Genomic DNA, 13,690 nt, shown 5'->3' with positions numbered 1-13,690 from the left:
TGCATACAAGGGAGACTGGAGAGTGCTCGGGGACGAAGCCTTATGGACAATAGGGTTGGTGCATGAATAAGGGATTTGATTGAAAAAAAAATATCATCAGAATCAGTTTTTCACGCTGATTCTCATGGTATTTTTTTATATTTTTAAAATAATTTCTTCAGAGCGTAATCTGTGTTCAAAGTACAGTTAGGCTCCTCCCACTTCAAAACGGACCCCCCGCCATTTTTCCATCCAATGGGATGAAGTTTGCTCTTTTTCCCCCCTTTTCACCCTTTTTCGTGCTGCCTATACCCCCTCTTTTGCCCTTAGGGTCGAAAGGCGAAAGACGAAAAGGGTGAAAAGAGGGAAACTTCATCCCATTTTAAGGACCGCTCATCAAAAATGGCGTGGGGTCCGTTTTAAAATGGGGGGAGCTAATCTCAACTTTGAAGTGAGATTACGGGGGGATATTATTATTTTAAAAATATAAAAAAATACCATGAGAATCAGCGTGAAAAACTGATTCTAATGGTATTTTTTTCAAACGAATCCCTTATTCATGCACCAACCCTATTCCTTCAGTGCGACGCATTTTCATCAGCCATCACTCTGCTTTGGCTGATAGCAGAACAAAAATTTCTTACGCTTGTTGGAACGTCTACGGTAAGTCCCTCCATTTCTGCAGACGCATTTTGCCATTTTCCTTGTAGCATCTTGTAGTTTTAACGTACACTTTCCATCAAGCGTAACAAAAATTTTCGTTCTGAAGATATGAAGTGTAAAGATTCACATCAACAAAACTAGTACGACATTGTTATTAAATTTGAAGACTGAGAAAGTTATATTTTAATTTTTCTTGCTTTTGTTCGTAGAAAGTGCTGTTAATAAACGGTGAGAAAAACGCGTTAAAAAATGAGCATTTTAAATTTAGATTGCATATTTTCACGAATTAAAATATATCTTTGTATTTAGGACTTTAGGTAGTATGTTATCGAAATTAATCAGAGAAGAACCAACAAGTTTGATGTTAAATACCAAACTATGCCACATTTCAATGACACATTCGAATACGTTTTTGTCTAGTACGGTATTCTTCAAAAATCAGCCAACTTGTCGGATCCATTTTCAGACTTCAGAAAGACCCGCGAGCCTTATTAAGATTTATCTGGAATGTATTTACCTGAATCGTTTCGGTCTGCGTGCTACAAGAGTTTCAGTAAATCAACCAGAGACGAACTTTGTTGGTTTTATGGAGAGTGTTGAATCATATTCGTCGGTTCAGCAATTTAGTTTGTTGATTCCTTTCAATCGCTTAGCTTCTAAATTGCGTGATATTTGTATCATTTTTGAAGTCCACGTAATTGGAGAGTCATCTTTTTGTTTACAGTTAACCGATTCACAATGGAAAAAACAGATTATTGAATCCATGAATGGGCCATTTACGGACCTCGTGTTAACGGTTAGAGGTCATAAGCTTCCAGTCCACAAATCAGTTTTGGCCGCTCGCTGCCCTGCTTTGACGGCAAAAATAAAAGATGCTGCAGTTGAACAACTTATTTTGGATGAAGATCCTGTTACTTTCCGAAGATTTCTTCATTTTCTCTACACTGGTCTCCTAGATGACTGTGATTATTATCTCATAGATATGAAAACGTATGCAAAGAAATACTTCGTAGATGAAATGCTTCCTAAATTTACCGCAAATGGAACAATGGAAAAAATGGTCACGAAGTATTCTTATATTTAATTCATTTAAATTTCATAAACCATAAATTGATATATTTTTAGATGTGAAGCTGACGTGAACTCACAATTAACGAAAGGAGGTGTCGTAATGCAATATTCATGGACGTTGAAAAAGTTGCCAACTTTGAATCGCACAACTTTCTCTAATAAATCGAAGGACGGTATGTGGTTCGGCGTTGGTATTCAGTGTGTACGTATCATCCCATATACAAATTGTAGCGAGTTCGACCTATACTTTTTTACTGGTCGAAACAGTCGAGTGGTTGGTGTCTCATACTTCAACAGATGGGATCCCTGTTCACAGAAGAAACACAACATGGATCTTAATAAAAATCTGGTCTTCACAAGCAATTTCTCCGTTGCAAATGGATACAAATGTTACCAGTTCACGTTCTATGTGACGATCGAACAAGCGGATAATGAGGAATATCGATACGAATTGCAGGACAGTCTTTGCCCAACTCAGCTTTGGCGTTCCGCTTTGGATGGCATGACCACCGATGTTCAGTTGCTCGTCTCTGGGCGTATCTTTCATGCCCATCGATGGATTTTGGCCGCCCGGAGCCCAGTTTTTGCCGCAATGTTTTCCCACGACATGCTCGAGGCGAATACTGGGTGTGTTGACATCAGCGACATTACACCAAGCATATTCGAACAAATTTTGTTCTTTATTTATAATGGCCGCATACTCGACTCTACCCCTAATTTACTTCTATTGGAGGCAGCTGATAAATACCAAATAGAAACGTTGGTTTTCATTTGTCGGGCTTCTTCATCTCCAATGGAAAAGGACAGTTGATATGGTGATATGTGCTGCATCAACAAATCAGTGCAACAAATTAGTGCAATCGTCAACAAATTAGTGCAATCGTTACTTTGATTCTATGTTTGTTAACCTATTATTTCTCAAAATAAAACAAATATACCGGCATCGACTGCACGTAGCGGATATCTATCTGCATATATCATTTCTAACGCTCCCTTAAAAAAACACACAAAACAAAAGTTTAGTTATAGACTTATCTTCAATTCTACCTATACAAGTAATATATAACAAACTAACAACAAGTCTTAGATCAAAGATATTTACGAAACCCCTAAGGACTAAAACTTGTTTATATTCGGCTTGATTTGCATCACACTGTGATCTGTGATCTCACGGTAAATTTCTTGAATAAAGGAAATTGATTGTTGATTGATGGATTTTTTTGCTTTATTTAATACGGGCCCTCTACTGGCAGCAGATTGAACTGTTTCCATTCTTCGTCGGTTCCCATGTTATCTTAAAAAATTGCGGTTTTTGACAGATCCGGCCCACCCCACTGAAAAAAGCCAAAGAAAGCACTAAATTGAGTAAATAGTGTCCGTGGAACATATTCTTGAACTATCTTAAGATTCTACGCTTTTCAGCTGTGCAAATTGCAAAAAATGGTTAGTATGCTCTTAAACTTCTGTGTTGTGATTCAAACCCAGCTAATCCAAAAAGAACTTTGAAAATATTATGTTTTGAACTCATCAGACAAAAACACATTTCAAACACTTTACCACACCCTCTTCCTTTTATCATTCCTATCGTCTTATGTGTACACGTATAATTAATATTTTGTCATTTTTAGTCAGCAACTTTGAGGCCTTACTTGTCCGCAGTTAGAAGTACACTGGAAGCTGCAATGTGTTTGGAAAACTTTTCTTCCCAAGTTGTTGAAAGACACAATAAACCTGAAGTGGAAGTCAGGTAAGGTTAAATGAGTGAAAAAATTGAGTAAACATTAATAAATACTATTTTGAAACATAGAACAAGCAAGGAATTATTACTGAATCCAGTTGTTATTTCAAGAAATGAGAAAGAAAAAGTCTTGATAGAAGCCTCTATTAATTCTGTTCGGATTAGCATTTCTATCAAACAGGCTGATGAAATTGAAAAAATTCTTTGCCACAAATTTATGAGGTTCATGATGATGCGAGCAGAAAATTTTGTTGTTTTGAGACGAAAGCCTGTTGAGGTAAACTCTTTTTAAAATATTCTAAAATATGTTGTTAAGGTAAACTCTTTTTAAAATATTCTAAAATATGTTGTTATACATTGATAATTTCTCTAGGGTTATGACATAAGTTTCTTGATAACTAATTTTCATACTGAAGCCATGTACAAACATAAATTGGTGGATTTTGTCATCCACTTCATGGAAGAGATAGACAAAGAAATTAGCGAAATGAAATTGGCCGTCAACGCACGAGCCCGTGTGTGCGCTGAGGAGTTTTTAAAGCGGGTGTGTTTTACTGTCAATTTTTTCATCAGTTATTACCGACTAACATTTCCCATTTTTTAATAGTTTTAATTCGAGAATTTATTGGATAACTGGAAGAAAATTGAGACCAGATAATTCCCAAGTTTATTTGCATAAAAACCTGTTTCCAAGCCAAGCTAATTCAGTAAAATGATCCGACTTGTGTACAATCAGATAACTCCTAGTTTGAGTTCATGCACAAGCTCAAAAAATAATAAAAGAAAATATTACAGAAAACTATATTGTATTTAGTCATACTGGAGTGTGCATATTTCTTGATAATATCTACTTGGAACAATATCAGTGCTCCGCAATTAGATAGAAGGAGCTAACCAGTTCAAAAACTTCAAAGCCATTTCAAATCCTAAGAAGCAAACGGCATTTGCAGGGAAGGCTCTTTAAAGAAAAATGGACGTTAAAAAATGTTATCAAAAATTCTTATTTAATTAAATATGTCCCTATTACCTAAGAAACACTGGAACTGCTCCTCTATAGAGAGCTCGAACACCTTCTTCGCGCATCAACACTTTAAAGACGTCACGCACTCCATTAGGATACGTTCCTTCGGGAGCTTCAAGTGGGAAAATAATCGAAGATATAAAGTTATCATATTACCTTTCACTTAACTCATTTATTTAATAGCCTAATATCTGATTCTATTAAAAAATATTACCTGTTTGTAGTCTACTCTTCAGTACATCCGGTGGGATGGCAATAATCCAGTTGGCGATTCCTGCCATTCCACCGGCAAACATTGTCCGAATTGGGCTTAATTTCCCGTCGGAGTTTTCTGGTGCAAGTGCAACCTGGAGCCATTCATAGGTCATAAAATAGATCCCGCTGGCTGGAACATCTACCAAATCGAAAGAGAGTTCATCTGTAGTTGCAGAAATTTTCTTCTTGAACTATAGTTGAGTCAACCTTACCTCTGAGCAGTGTAGCTCCTGTTCCTCGATAGATACTCCGTATACCTCCTTGTTTATATAACTGCCGAATACAGTCAATTGGTCCTGCATACTTTGCAGGGCCAGTACTGGCTTGTTGAACCTACAAGCATTGGGTGAGAATTGATATAGTCTTCCTTAATTTTCACCACTTGCAAATCTACTACCTGAAGAAGACATTTAATTCTCTCACCAGGAGCCATGATGCTTTAAGATTGGAAAAAATAATGATTATTGATAGACAATGCTGTTAAAGGTTAAGTATAGTATTCGGTATTCCTACATTGTTGTGCCAATTGCAGAAAATGCTCCTGCATTAAAAAGCTGGAGTAATGATAGCCTTTCATTGGGATGGCTTTGTTGAAGCTTTTTTCCAATTCCAAAGCCTAGAAAACTTATGGCAAAAATAGGTGCAACTCCAGTAATTGGGGCAGCCATACCTTGATGAATAAGAATTTCAGATGATAGTTCAAATTGTCTAATATAATTACACACACTGGAAAAGACCCCAATATATCAAAATATATTCACCTTTATAGAGACCTCGAAATCCTTCATGCTTGATTGTTTTTGTCAAGCAGTCCCATGTTCCACTATACAGAGGAGCCTGTCCAGGTATGATAGGCATTGTTTGAAGTCGAACCTAAAGCAAAATGTTTTTAAAATCAATAAATATCATGAAGAAGAACGTTCACATCATATACCTTTAAAGTATCAAACGGGTGGCCAACAAATATGGTACAAATACCGCCAAAACCACCGGCAAAAAAATTTTTGATTGGGCTGACTTTATTCACTTCGCCCATTTTATATTTTTTTCTAGTACTAGAACCTCTTGCAATTATTTAGACAAGAAAGAAATAACAAAGTGAAAAAACAGGGATGTGACTTTTAGTGAATAGTGATTGTAATTGTAAATAACTAGTGAAAGAGGAACTGGTTCTTCCAGTCTTTACAGCGCTTCACAGATAGAAACAAGCATGCTTGTAGCAGCCGAAGCCCGAAAGAGCTGATATCCTATTGCCCCTTTAGGCAAAGTCAGATAACAACATTTCATTGGCCACTACGTTGATCGATACACAATCTGCAAATTATCACTCGTTTAGACAAATTTAGATTTCATACCATCAATTAAAGTTAACTACTTCATCAAATAAATTTTCTTTCGCAATCGCGAAAAAAAAAATAATAATCGCATTTTACTGAGCAGCACTGAAGGCAATACAATCGTTTTTTTTTTAGTGTCCATAATGATTCACACTCCCGTAGAGTGGCATTTTGGTGGATTTTTCCGTTTTTTCGAATAAGAATAACGGGAGAGCACGATATATTTAATTATTTATTACTGTATGTTTATTCATTTAAAATTATTCTGTAAACATATGAATAATGGGAATTGAAACATTGAATGTTGAATCTGAGTGAATTGTTTCCGAATTTTCAATTCATTGCCGTGTGATCCGCCTGTTATTATTTTGATTTTTTAAACAATCAATTGACAACAGCAAACAATGGACTGCAATATCCCCTCCCGATTTCTTCTGATTGAAATAAAAACAACAGGGTTATATGTAAGTACAATAGGGTTACAGGACGCCTCTCACAGGCCATCCCTTACAACAACAAATAATTTAATTCAAACAAAAAACAAGTAAGAATACCAAACAATAAAATTTATATGCTGAAGTAGTCTATGCTTATAAGTTTAGTCCTTAGAGGCTTCTTTCGCCTTTCTCTTGCAAGCTCATTCTCCCTAGTCAAATCTTCGGGCCTTCGATAAGGAGCGACAGTGACCTATATTTGAAGGCGTATTCCAACACCTTTTCAAATTCCTCAATTGTGGAGTCTGCAGTCAGTGTGCACTGTGCAGTCATGTTTGGTAGGAATTGATCCAACATCCACTTTTTCGCAGGCGGAGGATTAGCTAGGGGTTCCGACCGACGCGCTTCTCTCAATTATAAAATAGAAAAACCACAAGTGAAATAAATATGACTAAAAGAAAAAAGAGAAAGAAAAGGCCGAGAAAAATAAAATACGAATAAAAATTCCGCCGTTATCCGTGATTTAAATGGCGGGAGTCAATCCCTCCCAGGCTCTCACACGTCACACCCACTGCACGGGGCAGCCAGTTTTTAGCCTTTTTACATTAGTCTTTTTTCAAAAGCAAGCACTGATACCATGGATACCAAACATGCCTGCAAAACTTCATACTATACAGTATAGGCTACACTGGTTACAGGCCAACGAAGGCTATAGACCTTTTTCTCTTATTACGGATCGCACTCGTTGCCATCTAGTGGGAGATATTATTGATTTCCATAGTTTCTACTTCTGATCTGCTTTCCAGAGGGCTCTCGCATCACTTTAAACGACAGTGGTTTTGTGGCAAAAAAATAGGGACAACGACGTGTTAACAAGCTGATTAAGAAAGCGTGGGGCATTTTCTAAATTTCTGTCGTGTTAATTTTATTCGACAGAAATACGTCTCGTAAAGGTTACCTATCGTGGTCCAGTGGAAAATCGAATTATTTCCGTTTAGATTTTTACGAAATAGAAACTTTAGACATGGCTAACTCAAACAACTACACAGGGGAACATTCTTATGGATATTGGTATGGGCAAAGAATAAATTTTAATTTTTACATTTTAAAACCTTTACTTAATGTTCTACGTGGATAATCTATTATCATTATTTTGGATAGATATTTATTTATTGTTAATGTGCTACAGTGCATATGCACTATTTGAAATTTTTTTTGTGTATTGTTATCTTAACTTTCATTTTCCCCCACATAGGATGAATCATGAGGGCTCAATCGTACAAGAAGATGGTGAAATAAGCCCTCCAGGTGAACAGTACCATATTGCTCTAGAAACAAGAAGGGAGACTGAGAGAGACTGGGATAGAAATAGAGAGAGAAATCGAGATAGAACTAGAAGACGATCCAGGTATTGTTGTGAATGTACCCCTTAACTGAAAATATAAATTAAAATGTTTTAAAACAAAAAAACATAGGTCCCGATCAAAATCCGCAGAAAGAAAGCGACGACGGGAGAGAAACAAGAAAAGAGACTGGAGTAGTGACTCAGGTTCAAGCCGTAGTCGGAGTCGTAGCCGTGCTGATAGAAGAAGAAGTCGAAGTCGTGATCGCAGTAAAAGAGAACGAGAAAGGCCAACATATGAGTAAATTACAGTTTTATCAAAATCATTTAAAAAATTAAAATGGTGTCTATTTTCCTTAATTTAGTGATCATCGTGAACGAGAATATGAAAGAACAGATAATTGGAGAGCTGTTGCACCCAACAACACAATCATGGTCAGCAATTTACCTCTCCATGTAGCTGAAAACGAGGTATGTGACTTGTTAATATCCCCTTCCCCCATTATTAATATGTACGGCATTCCTTTTTTTAGATTCGAGCAAACATTGTGATGCATGGACTTGTGGCTAAGGATATTCGACTCATACGGAGAAAAGATACGGGTAGGGTACTATCGACAATACGCAAAATTTAGTTGAATTAGGGAGACCTCAGGTGTAAAACCTTAGGACGTACACAGGATGATCAACAAAATTATAACAGTGCGCTCATGGAAGGGGATTCCAGATTAAATGATGGAGAAATGGATTGGACTGTATACAAATACAATAATGGAGCACTTGTTATTGGATATTTCTGGGTGCTATTACCCAACCTCTAGGTGCTTCGCGTGGATTCGCGTTCGTTGAATTTAATCGTCTACCCGAAGCTGAACGGTGGATGGAAGTCAATCAGGTAGCATCAAACCCCCACTTCACGACAAAGCGCTAACCGCATTTGTGGGGACACGGTTGGCTGTTGTCCCTAGCAGTCCCGTGGGATGTCATCTTCTCTAAATCAAATATTACCCAAATATTCGTTACCAAGTTCAAATGGGGACTTGGATTGTTGTTTTATATTCAGTCAATTTCACATGGTATTTTTTTTTTGCAGGGATGTCTTGTTTTGGAAAACCAGTATCAAGCTACTCTTCAGTACAGTATCTCAAAAGATTCATTCAATGATAAAGCTGCAAAAGCAGCTCAAGATTGGTTTTGCATTCATGTAATTCTGTTTTACTCAGATATCCTCTCGAGGTATAATATTAATATTCCTTTTTTTTTTTTAGTGCGGTGAACATAATTTCAAGCGTCGAGAAATATGTTTTAAATGCCAATCACCCAGGAGTGAATCTGAGTTGATGAATGATGTTCAGAGAGAGATTTCTCACTTTCCCACAAGCAGTAAGTAGAAACTAGTTTTGAGACAGGCTGATAGATTGTGTTACGAAATTGGTATTTAACTAAAACAAAATTTTTGCAGCTGTATTATTACGAAATATGGACGTCCTAACCAATGAAGACAGAGTTTTGAGCATTTTGCAAAGCGTTCCAGGTGTCGCCACGTTACCTATAAAGTCCGTCCGTATCGGTCGTGATCCTTTAAACAACATTTCGAGGGGAGTTTGCTACCTTGAGATGAACAATACAAATGACGCAATGCGTCTTTTCGCTGGTTTGTCTGATGTAGGACGTCTGGAAATCGATGGCCGTGAAGGTGATGGTTATAATTTCTAAAATGACATAACAATTTTTTGTAACTTCACTTCATTTTAGTAATGGTGTCGTACTGCAAACAAGGAAATTCGTCCATGCCAGTTGCCTCAGTTTCTGCCACCGCCAACTCATTGGCTCCGGCAGGAATGACAGCTGTTGCCGCGGCGCAGTGGTCTGTTAGCAATGCTAACAATGGCCCACAGGCAACTGTGTCTGGAAATGAAAACAACTTCACTGCTTCGGAAATCCCTCGATTGGCAGAGTACTCGGCTTCACTATATGCCAAAACACCAGAAGAACACGCTTCTTATTTGCAGTATATATGCTCTTGGATGTCTTACTACGAAAAAAAAAAAATGTATTTATTGTTATCGATTTTAATTAGATACTACACGCAGTACTATGCAAATCAGCTGCAATCAACCACAGCCCAATCGCAGAAGGCAGTAGCGCCCGACTTAAGCAAATATGTTTTTGATGAAAAATCCGGTTACTACTATGACACAGCTACAAATCTCTACTATGACTCCAAAACCCAATACTTCTACAATCCACAAACTCAGCAGTTTTGTTATTGGGATAGTGATAAACACAGTTTTGTTCCTGTGTCTGCCGACGAAAGCAAAATGGCACCTTTAACCTCTACCCAAGAAGACAAGAAAGAAAAACCAGAAAAACAAGACAAAGTAATTGTAGTATACGATTTTAGTGATTAAGTACTTATCCCGATATATGTATGTTATTTAGGTTACCGTTGCAAAGAAAATTGCAAAAGATATGGAAAAATGGGCTAAAACACTCAACCAGAGAAAGGAATCGACGAAAGTTGCAGTGCCAGCTCCTGCATATGAACCAGAACCTGAACGACGAAAAGAGCCTGAACCACCACCACCGCCGTCAGACAAGTCCAGTCTTAACGAAGTACTTCAAGTGTTGCAGAGGAAACAGTTAGCTGACAAGAAACCTTTAGGTGCTTCAGCTCTCGTTGCATACGGCAGTGATAGCGATAGTGATGGTCACGATGAAAAAAAAGCTGCCGAACTCCTGGAGAGCTTGATTGACTGGACCAAGCTTGCGTGTCTGTTGTGCAAACGACAGTTTTCCAACCGAGAAACATTGGTTAAACATCAACAGTTATCGGATTTGCACAGGGAGAATCTTGAAGCTTGGAAGAAGCAGAACACACCAATTGCGTATCGCGACCGTGCCAAAGAGAGGAGGAAAAAGCATGGGGACAGTGAGCCGAATCATCAACGCAAGAAACAAGTTTGTTAACACAGCAGCTAAATTTGAAAATCCATCTTCTACGTTTGTCCTGCGTTCTGCTAATTCAAATGACCCTTTGTCCGCCATAAGGAGTCGGTCTCGAGATCCCGGACAGAAACTGTTGCATCCGACTACGAACGACCATCGCAGAGCGGGTTGACCAGCAACAATGTTGGGAACAAATTGCTGCAGAAAATGGGTTGGCAAGAAGGACAAGGCCTCGGGAAATCCAATCAAGGAAGGACCACCATTATTGAGGTAATGGTCTCCAACTGAATAAGATCGGTTTGCTTCAAATTAGGACTTATACTAATTTGTGTTTTCATTTTCAGGCTGATCGTCGCAGTGCCCAAGCTGGATTGGGGATGAAAACGTATGCTGTTGCAGGAGATGATTATCGCCAAAGCGTCAAGAAGTTGGCCATGATGAGGTTCAAAGAGTTGAATGACGAGTGAGCTACTTTAGTTTTATTTCTGCCTTGTTAACCTAGTGTTACACTTCATTTATATCCATCACTTGCAATTAAATATCTTCTTGTGTGCCGAATGAAATACACAGTACATCAAATTCAAAATAAATGTGTATTTAATCATTTATACAGCTTGTAAAGGAAGTGTATTTAATCATTTATACAGCTTGTAAAGGAAGTGTTTTTAATAGTAACGATTCGAATCAAGCGCATAGAAAGTAATAAGTATTTTTTTTTTACTTACATCGCAAAAATAATCAAGAGTGGTATTTGGTTACAATGAACAAGGAGGGAGCTAGGCATCTTGTTTTTTGGTAGGCAGTCAGCATAATAGACTACATTAAATGCAACTAAGAATCTAGCTTTATGGCAAATGCATGCAAATTAAAGCGCAAGTTTATAGGACATTAAACGATTCCAAAGACTAGTGAAGTAGGATATACAAGATGGCATTTCTATAGCTATGATTTCAATGCATAATTTGTTCCCAGAATGTCAATCCAAACACAATAATACCATTGATGAGACCAAGCAAGTAGCCCAGGTGAAAAGTGTGACCAGATTGCATCCTAAAATAAATATTATATTGAAACCATTGAGCATAAAAATTCATATATATAAATATAGTACTTACCTGAGCTTTTTAGGAGAAATAGGAGTTGGAGGAAATACTCCTGGTATTGTGCTGTCATAATAAACAAGTAACCATGAAAAGAGAATCACCAACAACCCATACAACAAAGAAAGAATCAACTTTGATAGATGCTTGAGTAAAACATTTTGGAGATAGCTTGTGGGTATAGCTACACAATTATAAAATGCATCATATATTCTGAAAGCAATCGAACCCAATGCAGAATAGGAATAAACAAATAAATGGAAGAAGGTCTTTGGAATAATTAATATGTTGTGTGAGATCCTTTCAACATACATTTCAAGGTTCATGTTTGTGGCATTCCAAGAAAAATACCCTGTTCCCTTAATTGTGTTTTCTTCTGTCACTTCAGGAGGAGACTGAATACCTGCTGGACCACACTCTGGTGAATGAAAACCATCAGATGATAAACAATATTGACTACCACCACCACCATGGCCACCACCTATACATTTAAAATGAAGAAACATTTAACACAAAGTGAAAAAAACAAACAATAGCATATCATCATTCAAATTACCTTGTACTGTGTCAAACATCTGGGATGAAACAATTAGCACTAATGTAAAGACTTTGCTAAAAGAAGTTGAAAATTGTTTTGCAAGCATCTTACTTATTCTTAAACAGTAAACACAAAGCACCGAAGATTCAAAAGGTTGATGGGTGCGGCAGAACCAGCCTGTCTTCAGGTTATGAAAACGAAAAAAGATTTTCTTTTCCCTAATGTTGATAATAGCCATACCATACTCTGGTATGCCTACGGCTATTATGGTTCTTTCCTTACTGTCATTTAGCTGCGTCAAAAATCAAAACTTCGGCCAATCTAAGTTTTTTGTGGGAGTATCAGAATAAAGTCAATAAACATGGACAAATAATTATTAACTTAATCAAATGCCCCTATATTTAATTTAAAATTCAACGTATGGCGCGGCGCGACCCGCGACGTGAAAAAAAAGGTTAGATCTATTGCCACGAAATGATGTCGTGGCGCGACGGTCGAAACTGTCTATTACCACGACATCTTTCGTGGCAATAAAGAGAAAATTGTCTATTGCCACGAAACGCCTATAATTCCTCGCTGATCTCTCACATTTCGTGGCAATAACACGAATTTAGTCTATTGCCACGAAATCCACGAAATGCGTTTTCATACAAAGTTCCACAGGAGATGTTTAGGAAAACTACTAAATAGGGTAAAACTACATGTGCATAATTCGGTTAATTCCCGCAACATTTTTCTTTTCAATCATTCCAGAGCCATAGAATACTGGTACCGCCACTCATTAAGCGAACACTTGCTTTTTTTCTCTGGAAGTGAAGCCTGCTTGCCTGCCCTGCTCCTTAGTTATAAGCGCCACGGCGGATGTGTGGGGAAGTAGGGTATAGGCATGGTAATAGGAATGGAAGGAAAAGTGCAGGAGTGGCAAGGGGCGAGATCGATATCCTAGCTCCGATTTTCAATATCGATTGCTAAAGTTGGCTTCAGCCTCAGAGAAAATTTCCGAGAGGAAGAGTTAACATGGCAGTGGCGCTACCAGTATTCTATAGCTCTGATTATTCCGTGAAACACAACCTTTGATGTAATCTCCAAATAAAAATTTCCCTCCCGACAGAGAAACGAACGCCATGCTAACGCATCGTGACATTAATCGCTGACCATTCGGCTAACACTGCTGAAACACAGTTGTAAAAAACTTGACACAGATAACCTAACCTTACCTAACTTAACCATGCGCGAATGTCGGATAAAAAAAAAAATTATTTC

The 13,690-nt window shown here is 37.7% G+C and overlaps 5 protein-coding genes across 7 annotated transcripts; 3 read left to right on the top strand and 2 right to left on the bottom strand.

Moving 5' to 3' along the window:
* Positions 1–555: 555 nt before the first annotated feature.
* Positions 556–2,880, top strand: LOC124313179. Its single transcript, XM_046777965.1, has 3 exons — positions 556–642; positions 1,367–1,710; positions 1,768–2,880. The coding sequence occupies exons 2-3, from the start codon at positions 1,406–1,408 to the stop codon at positions 2,522–2,524; spliced, it is 1,062 nt and encodes a 353-aa protein (XP_046633921.1). The 5' UTR covers positions 556–642; positions 1,367–1,405; the 3' UTR covers positions 2,525–2,880.
* Positions 2,881–2,983: 103 nt separating this feature from the next.
* LOC124313213 (actin-related protein 2/3 complex subunit 4) lies at positions 2,984–4,345 on the top strand. The gene is made up of 5 exons (XM_046778020.1): positions 2,984–3,156; positions 3,342–3,460; positions 3,521–3,728; positions 3,825–3,995; positions 4,059–4,345. The coding sequence occupies exons 1-5, from the start codon at positions 3,154–3,156 to the stop codon at positions 4,062–4,064; spliced, it is 507 nt and encodes a 168-aa protein (XP_046633976.1). The 5' UTR covers positions 2,984–3,153; the 3' UTR covers positions 4,065–4,345.
* On the bottom strand, positions 4,241–5,984 carry LOC124313187 (mitochondrial carnitine/acylcarnitine carrier protein-like). The gene is made up of 8 exons (XM_046777979.1): positions 5,662–5,984; positions 5,489–5,600; positions 5,241–5,397; positions 5,125–5,164; positions 4,940–5,060; positions 4,687–4,866; positions 4,479–4,584; positions 4,241–4,409 (listed from the first exon to the last, which is right to left on the bottom strand). Exons 1-8 carry the CDS (start codon positions 5,761–5,763, stop codon positions 4,328–4,330), a joined length of 900 nt encoding a protein of 299 aa, XP_046633935.1. The 5' UTR covers positions 5,764–5,984; the 3' UTR covers positions 4,241–4,327.
* Positions 5,985–7,327: 1,343 nt separating this feature from the next.
* LOC124313170 (RNA-binding protein 5-like) lies at positions 7,328–11,375 on the top strand. The gene is made up of 14 exons (XM_046777953.1): positions 7,328–7,569; positions 7,754–7,906; positions 7,974–8,141; positions 8,206–8,311; positions 8,374–8,443; positions 8,662–8,735; positions 8,934–9,044; positions 9,109–9,223; positions 9,303–9,536; positions 9,596–9,851; positions 9,921–10,221; positions 10,283–10,801; positions 10,892–11,059; positions 11,134–11,375. Exons 1-14 carry the CDS (start codon positions 7,523–7,525, stop codon positions 11,254–11,256), a joined length of 2,445 nt encoding a protein of 814 aa, XP_046633909.1. The 5' UTR covers positions 7,328–7,522; the 3' UTR covers positions 11,257–11,375.
* Positions 11,376–11,489: 114 nt separating this feature from the next.
* On the bottom strand, positions 11,490–12,987 carry LOC124313195. Of its 3 annotated transcripts, none has more exons than XM_046778009.1 (4): positions 12,446–12,987; positions 12,293–12,370; positions 11,905–11,955; positions 11,490–11,839 (listed from the first exon to the last, which is right to left on the bottom strand). In XM_046778009.1, the coding sequence occupies exons 1-4, from the start codon at positions 12,663–12,665 to the stop codon at positions 11,766–11,768; spliced, it is 423 nt and encodes a 140-aa protein (XP_046633965.1). In that variant the 5' UTR covers positions 12,666–12,987; the 3' UTR covers positions 11,490–11,765. The 3 variants fall into 3 exon arrangements, with proteins under 3 accessions (XP_046633965.1, XP_046633955.1, XP_046633947.1); XM_046777999.1 differs by having other exon boundaries at positions 12,202–12,370; positions 12,446–12,977; XM_046777991.1 differs by having other exon boundaries at positions 11,905–12,370; positions 12,446–12,965.
* Between the last annotated feature and the right edge of the window lie 703 nt (positions 12,988–13,690).

The sequence above is a fragment of the Daphnia pulicaria genome, chromosome 1 (assembly GCF_021234035.1).
Source record: "Daphnia pulicaria isolate SC F1-1A chromosome 1, SC_F0-13Bv2, whole genome shotgun sequence".
NCBI classification, from domain to species: Eukaryota; Metazoa; Arthropoda; class Branchiopoda; order Diplostraca; family Daphniidae; genus Daphnia; species Daphnia pulicaria.
Note: the sequence above shows the minus strand (reverse complement) of the source record. Positions and strands in the feature narration are given on the sequence as shown.

Coding starts and splice junctions, on each gene's coding strand:
- LOC124313179 (XM_046777965.1), top strand. CDS start 1,406: ATGAATGGGCCATTTACGGACCTCGTGTTAACGGTTAGAGGTCATAAG. Junction 1,711..1,767: donor ATGGAAAAAATGGTCACGAA/GTATTCTTATAT, acceptor ATATATTTTTAG/ATGTGAAGCTGACGTGAACT.
- LOC124313213 (XM_046778020.1), top strand. Junction 3,461..3,520: donor AAACCTGAAGTGGAAGTCAG/GTAAGGTTAAAT, acceptor TTTGAAACATAG/AACAAGCAAGGAATTATTAC. Junction 3,729..3,824: donor TGAGACGAAAGCCTGTTGAG/GTAAACTCTTTT, acceptor TAATTTCTCTAG/GGTTATGACATAAGTTTCTT.
- LOC124313187 (XM_046777979.1), bottom strand. CDS start 5,763: ATGGGCGAAGTGAATAAAGTCAGCCCAATCAAAAATTTTTTTGCCGGT. Junction 4,867..4,939: donor AGGAGCTACACTGCTCAGAG/GTAAGGTTGACT, acceptor TCGATTTGGTAG/ATGTTCCAGCCAGCGGGATC. Junction 4,410..4,478: donor GCAGTTCCAGTGTTTCTTAG/GTAATAGGGACA, acceptor TTTTCTTTAAAG/AGCCTTCCCTGCAAATGCCG.
- LOC124313170 (XM_046777953.1), top strand. CDS start 7,523: ATGGCTAACTCAAACAACTACACAGGGGAACATTCTTATGGATATTG. Junction 9,045..9,108: donor AAGATTGGTTTTGCATTCAT/GTAATTCTGTTT, acceptor TTTTTTTTTTAG/TGCGGTGAACATAATTTCAA. Junction 10,802..10,891: donor ATCATCAACGCAAGAAACAA/GTTTGTTAACAC, acceptor GTCCGCCATAAG/GAGTCGGTCTCGAGATCCCG.
- LOC124313195 (XM_046777991.1), bottom strand. CDS start 12,665: ATGGCTATTATCAACATTAGGGAAAAGAAAATCTTTTTTCGTTTTCAT. Junction 12,371..12,445: donor GATGTTTGACACAGTACAAG/GTAATTTGAATG, acceptor TTAAATGTATAG/GTGGTGGCCATGGTGGTGGT. Junction 11,840..11,904: donor ATTTCTCCTAAAAAGCTCAG/GTAAGTACTATA, acceptor TATTTATTTTAG/GATGCAATCTGGTCACACTT.